Source organism: Gekko japonicus, unplaced genomic scaffold, assembly GCF_001447785.1.
Source record: "Gekko japonicus isolate JY-2015 unplaced genomic scaffold, Gekko_japonicus_V1.1 scaffold205, whole genome shotgun sequence".
In the NCBI taxonomy this organism is placed as follows: domain Eukaryota; kingdom Metazoa; phylum Chordata; class Lepidosauria; order Squamata; family Gekkonidae; genus Gekko; species Gekko japonicus.
Window position 1 is genome coordinate 750,589 of NW_015175976.1, and position 14,669 is coordinate 765,257.

The following is a 14,669-nucleotide window of genomic DNA, read 5'->3' on the forward strand; positions in this document are numbered from 1 at the left end:
GAGAGACGGGCGTGCTGGCGATCCCATGGCCGCCCTGCTGCGGATTTTCAGGTAAGTAGTAGTGTTTTCTGGGGGGGGGGTTATGTGCAGTTTCGCCCGGAAGGGACGGATCAGGGACTGGTGCGCTCTGCTTCCCAGATATTGCGGTGTGATTGCGCCCACTTGATGCGCCCCCGATCCGTCCCTATCGCGTGGCAAATCCTCCTGTGTGATCGGGGCCCTAGTAACCTTTTATCAATTGAGGTACCTTGCAGCTTCTCCCACAATCTAACCCAGGGGGCAGAATGAAAAGCCCCCTTTAGGTCCATAAACCCTACATAAATAATACCATCTGGAACATGTGTATATTTTTCTATCAAGCAGGATAAGGGAAAACAGTGATCAAGGGTTGAACTGTATTGCCTGAAGCTGATCTGTTCCCATCCTAAAATATCTTGTAGCTCTAACCACTCCAGGAGAATCTTCAACAAATAAGAATACAATTTGCCTAAACATGACAATAAACTGATTGGCCAATAGCAACCAGAGTTAGATTGGGAACCCTTTTTAAAAATTAGCACAATTATTGTGTGCCTCCATGATTTTGGGAGAACCCCCGTTTGGTTTATCTGAGTAAACAAGGGAGCGAGAATTTCTGCCCATCAATATAGATTACGTAATCTTAAGCAACTCGTTTGGAATCTTTATCAACACTGGCGGCTTTCCCTAGGCATAGACTAACTATTAATTCCTCAGTTTCCAAGGGAGTAACAGCTGGCCAGTTTGGTAAACAATCATTTATAACCAATGGTCTCATGACAAAAAAGTCCTATTAGTGGAAATCAAGGTCTTAAAATATGCTTCCCAAACCTGTGGGGAAATGCAAGAAAGAATATAACTCTGAATTTTAAGGCCCTGATTTATAATAAACCAGAATGCAGAACTGTCATTAGAACTGGGAGTTGCTGTTAATTGTATCCATGCATGATGCGATTCTTCGGTTTTCCGTAACCTGGTCAATTTCTTATAGTATTTCTTAAGAGCCAAAAATTCTCTGAGTAAAAAAAAAAATTGTTCTTTTTAAATTTCCTGTGCTTCTGTTGTAGTTTCTGCTTAACCAGTCTGCATTCCTTATCAAACCATGAGGCACGCTTGATAGGAGCAGCAGGTTTTACCCAAGGATGTCTTTCAAAGGAAGGTGTCAAATAAAGTGGTTTTAGGAGAGAAAATATTTAATGCGGTCAAAGCAGAGTTGACATTTCACAGAATCACAGAGTAGGAAGGGACCTCCAGGGTCATCTAGTCCAACCCCCTGGCAAAACAACAACAACAAAGCCTCCTGGATCCCTGGCCAAACTGGCCTGGAGAAAATTGCTTTCCTGACCCCAAAGGGGTGATCCGCATTCCCTTGGCATGTAAGAAAGGGCCACGAGAACGAAGCACTGATGCAACCCTTCCTGCCCTCCCTTTCACGATCTGCCTACATTCACAGAATCAGCATTGCTGTCAGATGGCCATCTAGCCTCTGTTTAAAAACTTCCAAAGAAGGAGATCCTACCACCTCCCGAGGAAGCCTGTTCCACTGAGGAACTGCTCTGTCAGAACGTTCTTCCTAATGTTTAGGTGAAAACTCTTCTGATTTAATTTCAACCCGTTGGTTCTGTTCCGACCTTCTGGGACAACAGAACTCTGCACCATCCTCTGTATGACAGCCTTTCAAGTACTTGACGTTATCTCCTCTCCAGGCTAAACATACCCAGCTCCTTCAACCTTTCCTCTTCGGACTTTGTCTCCAGACCCCTCACCATCTTCATTGCCCTTCTCTGGACACATTCCAGTTTGTCTACATCCTTCTTCAATTGTGGTGCCCACAATTTGTTTGACACAGAAGCAATTTCCTCACAGCTGTTACTTCAGGGGTCTCCGTTTCATTATCTTTGGGTTTCAGCGGGCTTGAGGAACAAATCTTAAATCTTTGAACCAGGGGATTATTTTTCTGAACAGAAATCTGAACAGTTGGTAATAGAGAGCAATAGGGAGATGGTCACCACTACCCAAAAAAATTGCACACTTTCGTATGATTAACCAATGGAAGAAAGTTGGTTGAAACAATAAAATAAACTAACTGGGTTACTTTGGGCCAGGCACTTCTTGCCTAACCTATGGCACAGCATCCTTGTGAGGTGAAAACTGGGAAAAGGAAGAACCATGGATTGCAGCCTTAATCTGCCAAGAGAAAGGATGAAAAATTGATAGCTTTTACACACTGCCATGTTGAAGCTGCGTGGGTGACCATGGGCCAGGCACTCTCTGCCAGCCTAGCCTCCTTGGGGGGGGGGGTTGTGATGCGAAAAAATGAGGGAGAACTCAGTCATGAGGATAAAAATATAAGGGAGAACTCAGTCATGAGAACCACTTTCTGTCAGCCTCACACCTACTATCTCCCAGCCTTGTTGTGAGGCTTGTAATGGGGACGAGGAGAAGAGCGCGCCGCACACACTGTCTAGAGCGACTCTGAGAAAAGAGCGGGAATTAAAACGCGTTGCAAAAAGCGCAGGGCCGTTGTCGGCTCGCTGTTGGGTTTCCTGTGGGGGCATCCTGACGAGTAGAACCACTGCCCCCTGTATTGGATCCAATATCCAATACAGGGGGCAGTGGTAGAACCCCCCAACCCCGGCAGGACCCTTGACATGCCGCGTCTCGTATGAGCAGCGCCTTTGATAGGCTGCTGAAACGAGTCGAGGGATGGGAGAAAGAGGAAAAGAGCGGCCGCCGCCACGCACACGGAGAAGCCGCCGCCGCCGATGAGGCGGAGAGGAGAGGGCGGGCTGCTGCGAGAGGCCCAGAGGGGAACTCAAGCGGGCGACGCTGAGGGAACTTCAGCCCAAAAGCCAATCGACATCCGAACGGAGTGGCGGCGGTGGCGGTTGGTGGGCCCTCCGGCGCTCTATAAACGAGCAACGCCACATGACAGATAAGCCGCCGCCGCCGCCTCCACCACCCTGCGCGGCCTACGGAGGGAAGTAGTAGAGGCTCCCGCGCCGGGTTATATCCGCCGACTCCGGCCGCCTCAGCTCTGAGGGGTTCTTCCTCCAGGCCGGCTCGGCGCCTGCCCGGGCCTCCGGGAGGCGGGGCGAGGCGAGCATTAAGGTAATCGCAACGTGGTATTAAATTAGTGCGAGGTGGAGAACAAAAGGCATGGTCGGTGGGGTGGTTTGCAGGCTTGCGGTCTGCAGAGAGGCCTCTTTGAGGGAGGGAGGGCGATGGCTGCTCTTTCAGAGGCTTCGCTGCATTCCTCCCCGATGCGACACTCAGAGGGTTTAAAAACTCGCTTCCCCACCACCGCTCCCTTCCCGGCTGGCTGCAGATTTGCCGTCCTTTCTCGCAGACTCGCGGGACGCAAAGAGGGAGGCGGCGGGTTGTGTAGCATTTTCACCTCTCTCCGCATTGGGCCGTCGTAGCCTCTAGTGGCTCACAGGTGAAAACTGGGAGACGCACCTGTCGTTGGAACGTGTGGTGCTGCTTGGCTTGGTACCCATTGCCCCATCCTAGCTCTCTTCTGTGCATTTCTGAAGGTTTCCGTTTGTCTGTTGTCTGCTAACAACAGCCCGGCCTGTGCATGCTTCCACAGAAGAATGGGTTGGCATACTGTTCATAACGTTTAAGAATTAAAAATTGAGAATGTTTGATAAATTCCTTAATCTCACAGTGGATGCGGTTGAGTAGAGTAGGTGAAATTCACACATGTACAGCAGGATAGCTGGTGATGAGATAGCTGGTGCTGAGGGGGGATGCCCTGGAGCTTTATGTCTATCTGTTGTCATTTATTCACTTATACCCTCCCTTTCTCCCTGGTGGGGACCTGAGGCTGCTCACACTGTTCTTCCCACCTCTATTAAATCCTCCTAACAAACCTGTAAGGAAGGTTAGACTATGTGACTGGCCCAAGGTCACCCAGCAAGCTTCCATGGCAGACAGAAAATTTGAACCTGGGTTTCTCAGATCCTTGACTCTTGCAACACGAAACTGGCTCTCAGGGGCAACTCGCCCTCACCCAGAGACCTGTGAGAGAGGCTGCCTGGAAACATAAAGAGCTCTGGTACACTCTAATAACGTTTTAAAAGGGGGGGGGGATTTCCAATTCTAACATATTTTCCAAAGACTAAATAGGAAACATTATTTCACCAGGGAGAGGTCCTAGAAAGAAAGGACATTTGCTGGTAAACAGAACAATGGATGTGTCTGTGTGTTCTATTTATGCACACGTTTAATTATTAATTTCTTCATTTATCGCCCACCATTCTCATTGAGCCTCGTGAGTTACAGAATTATAAAAACAATGCAATAACGAACGTGTGTATGCAGTGTGGTAGTGATGGTGGACAGTGTTGTCAAGTCGCAGGTGACTTATTGTGGCCGCCATAGGTTTTCAAAGCAAGAGGCGAACAGAGTTGGTTTGCCATTGCCTGCCTCCACACAGCAGCCCTGGACTTCTTTGGCAACTTCCCATCCAAATAACAATAGGGCTGACCCTGGTTAAGCTTTTGAGATCTGATGAAATCAGGCTAGTTTGGGCCATCCAGGTCAGGGTATGTATAATATGCAATGCAATAAAACATCCAATAAAGTTGGATTACACTGTTAGATGTAGAACAAAGTTCTGCCGGACTCAGACTTTGTTCTGCTGCTTGAGACTGACAGGATTATCCACCTGACTGTCAGATGTAGTGATACCAGGGTAATATAGTGTAGACAAAACAGTGGGAGGTGGAGAAAAAAAGAACAGAAAACTGCCTACGTGTGTTTCCAGAGAATTTTAACTACACCCGTTTTCAATATAAAAGTGTCCTCTTTCACACTTCCATTTTGCCACATTCCTATTCCCTTTGTAAAAAAAAAAAAAGATATACTATATTTTGGGTATACATGCACACACAAGTGATTTGCATTCTGCAAACACAGATGTGCATTCGTGGTACGTTTTGGAAGCTTCCCCTCTCGAAACCCAGAGTTTCAGAGGAAACCGAGTTCCTGTACTTCAGCATTCCATTCCATGTGTGCTTTTTTTGTGTTCTCTGTGTGGTAAACCTGGCAAACATTACGGATTAAGCTCCAGATTTTGACTGTTAGATGCAAAAAGGCCCCATTTTCAGACTTTCCCACTGTGTCTTGGAGTACGTGTGTGCCAAATTTCTGAATGGCATGGAAATAATCTTAGCATATACCATACTGTGAATAAAACTTTATTGGTCTTAAAGGTGCCACTGGACTCAAACTTTGTACTATATTAAACTTTGATCATTTGTAATTCTATAAATGGGAAATAAATGTGTTTATTCTGGCTTCACCCGTCACATATTTACTTTCAAAATGTTTCTGACCAACTGCATCCCGGAAAGGATCCAGAGCTTCATTCAATGCAGTGGCGCTTCATTGTTTTTCATCTACAGTATTATCTATTGAGGAAGCTGATTCATTCACTAGGATATTTCCTGATACACAGCCAGGAATTTCATGTTTATTTATGCCATTCACGCCACTTTTCTTTAGAAACCATGACTCAAGAGATTTATGTGGGCTACTTTTTAACTTTTGCCCTGAACTGGATAGCCCAGCCTAGCCTGATCTTGTCATATCTTGGAAGCTAAGCAGGGTCAACCCTAGCTAGTATTTGGATGGGAGATCTCCAAGGAATACCAGGGTCATAACGTGGAGGCAGGCAATGGCAAACTACTTCTGACCATCTCTTGCCTTTAAAACCACATGGGGTCGCCATAAATCAGTTGTGACCAGTGTTCCCTCTAAGCTGAGTTAGCGTGAGCTAGCTCACATTTTTTTAGCCTCCGGCTCACACATTTTTGTCTTTGCTCAGGAAGGAGGGCTCCAGAGCAAACTGATTTATGCAGTAGCCAAATCGCCCGCTCACAACTTTATTGTCAGTAGCTCACAAAGCAGAATTTTTGCTCACAAGACTCCACAGCTTAGAGGGAGCCTTGGTTGTGACTTGACAGCATACTCACACACAGACTTTTAAATTATGGATTTCATTCTATTTCTTTATAGGAATTTTAATGTTCTAATCAGTCTTTTTGTTATTTGCCTGAACTTTCGGGAAAGGATAGGATAGAAATAATCCAGGCTAGCTAAACCTGCATGCCGTTTCTGTGGGATTGGATGGGATGATTTATTGAAAGCGGCTTTGTTGAGTTAGTTCAGTCTGGTTTGGTGAGATATTTTATGAGATCTCATAGAAACAGAATTTTTGTTTTACACATCAAGACTGTAGGAATCCATTGTGGGTTTTGTTTTTTGAATTATTGAACCCACTGATTTCTGTTGAATGTGGTAAGGGTATATAGAACTTCTTCCTGTCTGTCTGTTCTGATTTGTTGGTTTAGAATGCACATTATAAGCATAGCACCATCAGTGTAGCATGATACTTTAAATAAACCAAAGTAAAAGTGGTGTTTCCCTGTCTCAAAGAGTATTTTGTCTAAACGTCAATCATGGAGGAGCTCATAGAGGAAGAGGCAAGGGTAACTGATGAAGAATATGTGATTGTTTGTTTTACACATACTTAGGTTTCGTTTGAGCTGGGTGTTAAGTCAGGACTTCATGGGTGGAACTTGTGGAAGGGTGCTGAATAGAAGGTAGATCTGTGTGGGAATTCAGGGGGTCAGTTGTAACCAGAAGAGAGAAACAAGGGACAAATGGTCAAAGCTGAGGGAACAGGAGACCTCTGTATGCTTCAGAATTTGTAAAATAGTAGAGGAATATTAGGAGAAGAAATTTATTGGGTGACTTCATGAGATTTGTGATTTTAGGGTCAGAAGGCATCTTCCAATGAAGAATAATCTCACAGCATGGCTGCTTCACAGGAACTGCTTAAACTGTTTAAACAGCCTTGTATGTGGAGAGGGTTCAAGAATTCCCCAGGTACTAACAATTTTCTGATAAGTAGGCCATGTCACCTAGAAATTTTTGTCCTAGTATGTAGGCTTGGGTTACTGGATCCTGACTCTTTATTTAGAGTTTTATAATCTGCCTTTCACACTAAGAAACACAGATAAACACATTGTATTAATGCACAATGGTGAGGATAGTTTGACTAATTCTGATAGCCATCAGTACTGTACCTTTCACTGCAACTACATCAAAAAGTAAATAGAAAAAAAACCCTCTTTCTGTTGCTCATCTGGGCAGTATGTTATCATAGTTTAAAAACTTACAAATTTTCCTCATGTTAAAAAAAAGTGTAGATTTAAGCTCCAAGAAGTAGACTAATCTTTTTTTCACATTTCACTTGATTATCAGGAAATAGCCCTTTCAGTTTCGTAGGAATCTTCATTTTGTATTACCTGCAGCACTGTATTAAGACTATTAGGACTAGCCATGGGAAACAGGAGATTGCTCAGTTCCTCATTCCCTTTTGCTCTTTTGGCATTTAAATGGTGTTAACCTTTTGCTGTACTTTTCCACTTGACAGTGGTTTTTAGTTCTTAGAAGTTTAGAGTGCAATTCTATGCAGAGTTACTCCAGTCTTAGTGTATTGGAGTAACTGGGTTTGAGATTGCACTATTGGCATTATATGCTGCTTGCTTCAGCTGAGGAAAAATTTCGTCTGAGCAGGTAATTGATGAGTTAATCATGACTTGCTGCTCGCCACTGAGAAAAGAGGGTGGAGAAAGTCTAATGCAAATATTTGCCTTTTTAAAATGTTTAGTTTGTTACGCTGTAAGAAGAGGGAAGAAGGTAAGGTTTCTTTGTATTAAAACCGGAGAAAATGAAGACAGCAATGTCTGTAGCCTTTAGTATTTGTAACAATTTAAAGAATTCCCTTTTTATTGTTGTGAGAGGAAACAACACTTTGGTAACTAAAAATTAAAGTATGTGATCCTCAAAGCCATGAATAAACATTAAGTAAACCAGTTTTCCTGGCTATTAATAGATATTTTAAACTCAGTGGGTGATATTTTGATTACTTAGCTGTATAAGCAGACTAGTCTACTTAGGTTTGTTTAAACTGAAAGAGCAATTCCTTCCTGATTTCTGTAGCCAGTTACATGACTATTTTCATCCCTATCTATGATCAAACTTATAGTAATGCCACTGGATGACGTGCTGTCTAGCACAGGTGATTTGTGTCGTAAAAGTTGGTCTGGTCAGTCAGTGTCTGTGTTTTAGAATGCAGTTAATGTGATGGGAGGAGGAGGTCCTTCTCCTTGTATGTTTGTGATTCGGCAGTAAGAAATCTGAAATCAATCTAGTTATATTTGTTTGCTCAGGGCCGGGATGGCTTTAGAATAAACTAAAGTCAGTAAAGCAAGCCAACTGTAACACTTCTGTATAAATGCCTTTCTTTGAAATAGTGGGCCTTTTGTTTCTATCATGTTGGGATCAGGGTTCGTTGACAGAGAGATTGGTGAGACATAAGAGATAAAAGGAGAACCGTGGCTCTAGAAGACCTCGGAAAAGGTCATGAAAAGATCAGCTCTTTGATATAAAAACAACTTTTATTTTTCTCTGTGCCGCTTAGCTGAAAATTTCTCGTTCTCTTTTAAGTTTATGCTCTGTGTCTGGGACAGAACAAAACTTGGTAACATGGTGGGGGGGGTGAGGGGAAGGAGGACTTGGGATGTTTTTTCATTACTCAGAAGTAGGTTGGCTGACCCCTGGGTTAGAGCATGCAGGCTAAAATGTGACCTTTCTATAAATCCTTGAAAGGGATGTCCTTATTTAACAAGTGGAATTAAATGGCATTTTCTGCTGGTGTTACTTTGTAAACTGCAGGCCAGCAATTGTACCAGGGAATGTTCCGTTTGTCAGAACAGCTGCCTGACACCTTTTGTTTCAAACTAGATTTGCAGGAAGAGTTGGGCAGTATGAAATGGGGCTTGGTTACTAAGCCAGGACAGTGTGTAATGTCTGCTTCCTCTTACTGTGTCTTGAAAACTATTTGTGGGTGTGTGAAGCTGCAGGAGGAGGCCAGCTGGCACCCCTGGTTAGCCACAGGTGCCTCGTTGCTGTTTCTGCTACGTGGAAAAACAAAAGTAAAGACGTTGTTTCCATTTAGAAGTCACCAGTGCAGAAGTCTCAAACATGAGGGCAGGAAATCTGCACTCTGCAAAACTGGTGTTCAAAAAATAGAATTCTGGAAAAGTTGCACAGTAATTGTGGTAAGGTGAGGTCAGTTAAAACTGTTGGAGATTGAGGAGAGACCTACATTTTAAAAAACTGAATGATTTTGAAAAAGTGGCTTGACTGTCAAATTGATAGTGGAATCCCTATTATTATTCTTTTTTGGCTACTGTGAGCAATTTAACAGGAAGGGTATGACTCAGAATGGGAATTTCTTCCTCACTGTTCCTTTTGGTTTCAGAGAGGTCTAGCCCAAGAGTATCTGCTTGCTAGTCTGTCCTTTATTTTCAAAAAGTAATGGTACGCAGAAAGCTTGGAAGTTGCTTCTTTTTTAGCAGTGAAGGTCCGTTACTCATGACAGCAGCGATAGTGGGATCTAGAACTTTTATACTCATTGCATAGACCCTTTTAATGTGTATGCACATATAGTTCGGCGATCCTGCACTTAAAATGTGTAGGTAAAAGGTAAAGATAAACATTCCCTTGCTCGAAAGCCAGTCGAATCTGACTCTAGGGTTGCGGTGCTCATCTCCTTTTCAAAGCCGAAGAGCCAGCGCTGTCCGAAGACGTTTCCGTGGTCATGTGGCCGGCATGACTAAACACCAAGGCGCACGGAACGCTGTGTAGGACACAGAGTCAAAATACATGCTTTGAGCTCAGTTCAGATGAGACCATACAGGGATGTGAGCGGGAGTTTAATCCCTCTACTTGTAAAGGATTTTGTCTCTCAAAACCACTCTGACCAGGCAGGGAGACAGACTGGCAAAAGTCAGGTGTCTGTCTCTTCCCTTCCGGGACTATCAGCAGCACAGGGAGGCATTAATTCTGAGTGCACAGTATGTCTGATTGAGGGGTACTGTCTTAATTCCAGTTGCTCTAACTCCATTAATCTTTGAACTGGGCAAAATATTTCCAGCTCACATCCACGGAGGGTGATCAATTGAATATACTAATCCACTTAGTATAGATTGTCATACTCTTTTTTATTTAATGAGTATGCATAGCAAGGAGGACCTTTGGATTGCAGAATTTGCTTAGTGTCTGCCTGTCTGTCAGTACTGGTGCCAACATATCCTGAGGTGGTGGCAGCTGCCAGGGTCCAGGGCTTCTGGTGAGACCCACCGTGCCACATGCAAGTGTGCTCTTCCTCCACTCACCCTTCCCACCGCATGCACCCCCAGCCACACACCCTGTGTAACACTACTGGGGGAAGAGAATGTGTGCAGCATGTGTGGCTGGGAGCACGGGTGGTGTGAGGGAGTGAGGAGTTGGGGAAGGGCGCACAGGTGCCAATATAGGAGAGGCATCTGTGCAGGTGAGTGGGAAGAGGGACCCATGCAAGAGGCATGCGGGTGGGCAGGGAACTCTCTCTCTAGAGGCCCCCAAACCCTGGAACTGGCCCTGCTATCTATCACAATAATTCCCTGCCCTTCCAAGCTTAGTGGGTGGTTGGAAGACAACATGGATAGCAACGTTGCTGAAGTTAAGCAGGCCTGGTGGGTTTAATAGTGCCTGCATGAGAGATCTTCTGGGAATCCTACGGTGCAATCAGAAGGAGAGTTACATCCTGCCCTGACCTGGATAGCCCAAACAAGCCCAATCTCGTCCGATCTCAGAAGCTAAGCAGGCCCGACCCTGGCAAGTACTTGTGCTCTTCCTCCACTCACCCTTCCCACCGCATGGACCCCCAGCCACACACCCTGTGTAACACTACTGGGGGAAGAGAATGTGTGCAGCATGTGTGGCTGGGAGCACGGGTGGGGTGAGGAGTTGGGGAAGGGTGCACGGGTGCCAATATAGGAGAGGCATCTGTGCAGGTGAGTGGGAAGAGGGACCCATGCAAGAGGCATGCGGGTGGGCAGGGAACTCTCTCTCTAGAGGCCCCCAAACCCTGGAACTATCACAATAATTCACTACCCTTCCAAGCTTAGTGGGTGGTTGAAAGACAACATGGATAGCAACGCTGCTGAAGTTAAGCAGGCCTGGGTCTAGTAGTGCCTGTGTGAGAGATCTTCTGGGAATCCTACGGTGCAATCAGAAGGAGAGTTACATCCTGCCCTGACCTGGATAGCCCAAACAAGCCCAATCTCGTCCGATCTCAGAAGCTAAGCAGGCCCGACCCTGGCAAGTAGTTGGATGGGAGACCTCTAAGGAATACCAGGGCCAGGAGGCAGAGTCAGGCTATCAAGCCACTTCTCTGAACATCCTCCATGCCCCAGTAGGAGTTTCCAGAGGTCGCCATGACTTCCAGGCATGGGCATACACACGCACATGGACACACACAAAATGCAAAAATACTGAGAGAGAGAGAAGGAAGGAGAGTTACATCATTTTAAACCCATAGATTTCAAGGGACTTGGCAGGGTGTAACAGTGCTGGAGATGGAAAAAATGTTTACACTCCCTTGGGTCCAGTGATGGAACTAAGGAAAGGCTGCAAGTTTAACATATGCATAAAGGTTCTCCTCTGTCCTTGGCCAGTACTTCCAATGCAGTAACATTTCTCTGAGATGTCTTAGTCATTCTTTCTCTGTTTCAGGAACTGTATTTCAAGAACCTGTCCAAGCAGAAACAGAAGCGAGTAATGGAGAAGCATGGGAACAACCGGAAGCTCCGGGTTTGTGTCGCTACGTGCAATCGGGCCGATTACTCCAAGTTGGCCCCGATCATGTTTGGCATTAAAGCAGAACCACAGTTCTTCGAGCTTGATGTTGTGGTTCTGGGTTCCCACCTGATTGATGACTACGGGTATGACAATAACTTGTGCCTTCTGTGCATTTTTTATTTGATTACTTGCAAATCTGGCATGACCGAAGGGGGAGGATGGCATCTTCAGTTCAGCTCTCTTTATTGCTCCAGAGGGATTAATCCAGGATAAGTACCCATCTCTTGACTTCTTTATACAGTGGCTACTGTGGATTAGAATCAAGGGGTGCAAGTCCTGAAAAGGGATACATGTGAAAAGGATAATGGGATTTCTGTGCCATGTTATGTTATATGTGCATACATACATACGCCAGCACATATTTGCACCACACACTTCATTAAAAATCTCAAGAGTGGTTAACATAGAACTCCAGAGGCATTTCATTCTGATCTTGTTCTTACACTCATGTACCTTCAAGAGCAATACAATGTTCAGTGCCCCCAAATTATTCACTTCGGTGTCATTTGCACAATGTAGTTAGGGTGAATAATATTTTCCACTGCATCAAGTATGTTTTGGAGAGTGTCTCTAAAACTTTGAATGATTAAAAAAGAAAATCTTGGATAGAATGTTCTGACGCAACTAATTCTACATGCTACTATGAAAATAAATCCTTGATGGTAACTTCACCAACAGTGTGTTAGGCTGGACTATAAAAACTTTAAAATTACGTGTGTCTTAGCCAGTAGTTTGTTTGTTTATTGAATTTATCAACCACCCTTCCCAGCAAAACGGAGCTCAGGGTGGTGTACAACATGGTCATATAAAGTATCAAGTAAAACAGATTAAAACCAAGTAAAACTATAAAATACAGCAGTCTAATTAACGATGGCGCTAAAACCCCAGCAGCACCGCTATCTCATGGGGAAAGGGCAGAGAGGTGGGAGTGCCAAGATGGGACCATCGCTGTCCTCAACTGAACGCCTGGCATTAACAGACTCAGTTCATAGTTTTAGAAGTAGGTATATGCACTTGCCCCCTCATGGAGATGCTGGAGAAGACTCTTGAGAGTCCCTTAGACTGCAAGAAGATCAAATCAGTCAATCCTAAAAGAAATCAACCCTGACTGTTCCCTGGAAGGCCAGATACTGAAGCTGAAGCTCAAATACTTTGGCCACCAAATGAGAAGGGAGCACTCACTGGAGAAGACCCTGATGCTGGGGAAGATTGAAGGTCAAAGAAGATGGGGATGGCAAAGGATGAGATGGTTAGACAGTGTCATCGATGCAACGAACATGAAATGGAGCAAACTTCAGAGGACGCCGGAAGACAGGAGGGCTTGTCGTGATCTTGTCCATGGGGTCGCGAAGAGTCGGACTTGACTGTGTGACTGAACAACAAAATATTCACTTGACATTTCTACTGTAGCCAATGCCTGCAAATACTTTAAATTGGTACATATATATGTATTAGGGCATATAACAAATTTGCAAAATTACTGCAGCTCTGTGAATTGCTTTGGGCAACATTTCCCCCCCCCCGTTTGTATAATTAAATAAATAATTGCTACATTCTGATAAGCTAATATCCTTTATAAAACACAGGATTATCATTATGTTGAGCATGGGGATCGGAGAATCTTTGTGAACAACTTTGTATCCCTGTACTTAGTTTTTGGGTTACAGTTGACTACCGGGTTTTTATGGAGGTTATAATTCAGTAATAGATGTCTTCATATAATAATAATAATTCTATATCTTTGAGTTTGTGAGTTCTTTGTCATCGTTGGAGTATCCGTCAGCACTTTTAATACTAAAAGAAGATCATCTTATTTAAAGAGCTCCCTGTTTTTCTGACTGTTATCCAGAACCTCTCAGTCTGACAAATGCAGTAATTAATGTCACGGTACAAAGCAGGGTTTCATCTCCATCAGTATTCGTTGTCAAGTTATCTTTTAACTTTGGATTGCTGCTGCGGTTACCCAGTTGCAAAAACTAACATTGCCTTGCCTTCTGTCAATTGGGCCTGTGCGGATTGTGTCAGCTGAGCAAATAAGAGAGCACAGTAGAATGTTTCAGGCTGTTGAGGAGCACTGTGTCCTTCTCGGAGAGAAGCACCAGCTAGCAGGAAATCACAAAGTCAGGATGCAGCTTGAGTGCTTTCCCAGCCATTATTATTTTGGCAGAATGCAAGTGACCCAAGTACAAGAGCTTTGGCCAGAGATCCATTGCAGATTGATGCATTTACCTTTCTTGCTGGGACAACAGAAATAAGAAGCCCTTCCTGGTTTTTAATTCATTATCCCAACCACAAAAATCAGCTAACATTGATTAAAGTGCATCACTTCACTCCTACAGTTGGAAAGAAAACATGTTTCCTTTTCTCACATCGTTGTGACTGTTCTTGTCCTTGGTCCCATTTCTATGTTGCTGATAACATTGGGACTAAATATGGATAATGACCCTAGAGCTTTACGCAAGTATCTTTCTCTTTTCATTGTGTATCAATAACATTCATATCCCGCTGCTATGAGTGGAGCAGGGTTGACTGATTTTCCTGCTGTTCGCAGTTGACTGTGTTTTCATTTGTGGGAGCAGTTTTAGTTCGGTTTGTATATTATAAGTTATATTAAGTGCTAGAGAGCTGTGCTGCTGAGTCGTTGGCTAGTCATGTTGAATTGCAGTAATTGAAAGTAATGGCTAGTTACATGCACAGCAATAGAAGAAGATGGATCATCTACATCCATCCTAAACTTGGCTCTTTCCATAACAGCACCCAGAATGAGACTCACTGTTTTCTCTGATAGCTTCTTGTGCATCAATTTCAAGGAAAGGACTCACGGAAAATACTGATCACATGGTTTAATCCTGGTTTAAAAGGAAAATTTATATGTGCCTTTAAATTTT

At 44.1% G+C, this 14,669-nt stretch overlaps 1 protein-coding gene across 1 annotated transcript in view; it reads left to right on the forward strand.

Annotated features, from left to right (window-relative positions):
• The first annotated feature begins 11,661 nt into the window (after window positions 1–11,661).
• GNE (glucosamine (UDP-N-acetyl)-2-epimerase/N-acetylmannosamine kinase) overlaps window positions 11,662–14,669 on the forward strand; it is a 21,000-nt gene continuing 17,992 nt past the window's right edge. The window contains exon 1 of the mRNA XM_015426145.1: window positions 11,662–11,864. Coding sequence (XP_015281631.1) covers window positions 11,701–11,864 — 164 coding nt within the window. The 5' untranslated portion in view covers window positions 11,662–11,700. The remainder of the gene's footprint in view (window positions 11,865–14,669) is intronic.